Consider the following 3,191-nt stretch of genomic DNA (forward strand, 5'->3'; position numbering starts at 1 on the left):
ACACACACACACACACACACACACACACACACACACACACACACACACACACACACACACACACACACACACACACACACACACACCATACACTACAAACGAAACACATACAATGCACACACATGCACGTGCGCAGGGTGACGCGCTTCAACATCAACTGGAACGACGACGAGGAGGAGGAGCAGCCAGGAGCAGAGGGCGCACACGAAGGCGGGGACGATGATGATGACGACGGTGATGACCCGACAAGCTCCCCCATCGCATATTGATCATTTGTCCACGACAAGGGGGGGGGGGGCGTGGAAAGGGGAGGGTTACGTTGGAACGACGTACATACGTACACACACACACACATACACGCACATTTATGCTCCACTCCCCTGCTTGCCTCCTTCTCTCCTTCTCTTTTCTCTCTCTCTCTCTCTCTCGCTCTCTCTCGCTCTCTCTCTGCTCTTTGCGTTCTCTGCTCAACCCCCTCTCCTCTGTCCTTTTGCTCTTTCCTTTTTTTGCTCTTGTTGTTCCCTTCTGTCTATACTTGCTCCTTGGGAATGACGATAAATGGCGAACACTAAACTCAAACATACAAGCACACCCTCACACGCACGCACACGGAGAGAATACAAGCAACACACAGGAACATCACATACACGCCACTACAAGCAGCGGCGTCACTCGTCCTTGGCGTCGTCGGGTGATGCCACCTGCCCCAGCGCGTACACGAGCCTGCTCTGGTTGCTGGTCAGCACCTGCTTCAGCACCATCATCGGCTGCTGCATCACCTGCTCACACACACACACACACACACACACACACACACACACACACACACACACACACACACACACACACACACACACACACACACACACAGTTGGACGGTGAGTGGGGTGCACGAACACATGGCACATAACGGAGCGTCAGGAATATGCAAAAGAACAGCGTGGCTCCCTTGGACCGCGCTCACACCCCAGCCATGCAAACTACTCTCATAACACAGCCAACAACAACAACAACAACTTAAACAACAACAACGTAAACGACAAGAAACATAAACTACAGCAGCAGCAGCAGCAGCAGCAGCAGCAGTGCGCACCGTGAGCAGTTGTCCTCGGAGGGCGTCCAGGCTCGGAATGTCGGCGTATTTGTCTACCTCATTCACACCCAGCACGCGCGCATCCGCAAACGCAGCAACAAGCTCCTGTCAAGGCAGAGGGTGACGGGGCAAGGGGGTGAGTTGCCGCGGAGGTGCATCAACAGCCGGCAGGGGGGCGGAAGGTGAAGCGAGCACACACACACACACACACACACACACACACACATGCACACACACATGCACACACATATGCACACACATATGCACGCGCACGCACTGACCAGCTTTGGGTGCTTTTCGAGCTTCTTGAAGTCGGCAAAAGGCATGTCGTCCTTGGAGAAGACAACGGCGGTGTGGCCCTCAAAGTGGGCAGTGAGCGCATCAGGGAGCCTGGGCACAATCAGGGATTATCGTGAGCTGCTCGTCTTGAGTGTTAACGCATCGACGCCTAAAGCCGGGGGGAAGCGGAACGAGACCGAGAACGAGGTAGGTGCATACACACACAGACACACAAGCACACACACACACACACACACACACACACACACACAAGCACGCATGCACACATACATACACACACACACACAGACACACACAGACACACACAGACACACGCACACAAGCACGCACGCACGAGCACACACGCAGACACACACACGCACACAGAGCACACGCACCCCTTAATCTCCAAGTACTTGCGGGTGACACCGTTGGGGATGATGGTAATTCCGAGGTTCTGTTGGCGCAGGTCATATCGGAGCTGTGCCCATTCCTCTGCCACAACATCGGAAAGCCACCCAAACATAGCAACTGCGAATGAGCGCTGTGTGACGCAGGTTGTAAAACAGCCACACGTGCACAACAGGAGGTCCACCGCCTGCGCTCCTGCGCAATGAAACACACCTGCGTTAAGGGCGGCGTGGCGAACAATGCCTGCAAACGTCGAATTGACGATGGCCTCATCAATGCGCTTCGTCAAAAAGACCTTTCTTGGGTTGAGCGGCCGACCCGACGCCGTGAGCATGGTGCGGTCGTTGTCATTGTCTGCGTCGCTTGCAGGTAAAGCCTTGAGCAGTGCAACGAAGCGAGGGAAACGAGGGTTCAAATCAACACGAGCAGTTGGGAGAAGGAGGGGGGACGACATGGGGGGGGGGGGCACCGCAGTTCAGCAGGATGAAAGCATCAACGGCGAGCAAAACAGCAGGTACGGATGGATTGATTACCTGTGCACTGAAGAACCGGGAGTGACAGCTGCACGGGAAAACCGACGACGGAGCGTGTGTGTGGCGTGTGGTCGCGACTGTTGTTGATGCTGCAAGTGACACCATCGTCCTTACACTGCTGCGTGCCTGCCGTGGTGCCACTGCCAACGATGTCAACGATGACAACACGCGCTGTCCCGCCTGCCTTCCCACCACCCCCATCCTCAACCAACCAGCCACAATCATAGTCGTTCGCCAACCAAACACGAGTGTCGAAGGCGACAGCACAAAATGCAGTCATTACAGAGGTCGGTTGCTTCAACGAGATGCCAAACAATAAGAACGCCCCGTGCAGTTGCACCAAGAACCACCATTGATTGCGTCGAGGTGTGCCACTCAGTTTAAGATTTCGTCATTGCCACAACAAGAACCAGCGCGCCATATTTTTCCCCGCCACAAATCCAAAAACCGTTGCCGTTTGGCAGCAAGCGAGTAAGACAGCATGTCCAGATATGTGCATTCCACCACTGCCACCCACAACCCCTTCTCACACACAGTCACACTGACGCCTTTGTCTTCATCTTCGTGTACCAACACAGCATCATGGACAGCAACACCCCTGACAGCCACCTGAACAGCGACTTCTGGGACCCTGAACCCGACCCAATTGATCAGCATGATGATGGCCACAGCGGCGGGATGATGCAGCCCACAGAACCCGCGGTGTCTGAGACGGATGTGCTCCTTGATCACGCAGCTTCGCCCTCACCCTCATTGACAGCAGCCTCCGACCAGCCGACAGATCTTGGCGAGGTTGTGAGGAGCTCGAGGGCAAGCGGAGTGTGACCACTCAGACCCAGCGGCTGCCGTTTCCTGCCACCACTTTCGCAAGCTGC

General features: G+C 55.3%; 2 protein-coding genes across 2 annotated transcripts in view; one reads left to right on the forward strand and one right to left on the reverse strand.

Moving 5' to 3' along the window:
- Positions 1–504: 504 nt before the first annotated feature.
- On the reverse strand, positions 505–2,619 carry PTSG_05499 (uncharacterized protein). Its single transcript, XM_004993312.1, has 6 exons — positions 2,317–2,619; positions 1,997–2,159; positions 1,771–1,867; positions 1,375–1,483; positions 1,094–1,198; positions 505–779 (listed from the first exon to the last, which is right to left on the reverse strand). The coding sequence occupies exons 1-6, from the start codon at positions 2,539–2,541 to the stop codon at positions 669–671; spliced, it is 810 nt and encodes a 269-aa protein (XP_004993369.1). The 5' UTR covers positions 2,542–2,619; the 3' UTR covers positions 505–668.
- A 176-nt stretch (positions 2,620–2,795) lies between these two features.
- PTSG_12327 (uncharacterized protein) overlaps positions 2,796–3,191 on the forward strand; it is a gene marked incomplete at its 3' end in the record, with an annotated part of 1,886 nt that continues 1,490 nt past the window's right edge. Inside the window, exon 1 of the mRNA XM_004993313.1 lies at positions 2,796–3,137. Coding sequence (XP_004993370.1) covers positions 2,899–3,137 — 239 coding nt within the window. The 5' untranslated portion in view covers positions 2,796–2,898. The remainder of the gene's footprint in view (positions 3,138–3,191) is intronic.

The sequence above is a fragment of the Salpingoeca rosetta genome, assembly GCF_000188695.1.
Source record: "Salpingoeca rosetta unplaced genomic scaffold supercont1.13, whole genome shotgun sequence".
In the NCBI taxonomy this organism is placed as follows: domain Eukaryota; class Choanoflagellata; order Craspedida; family Salpingoecidae; genus Salpingoeca; species Salpingoeca rosetta.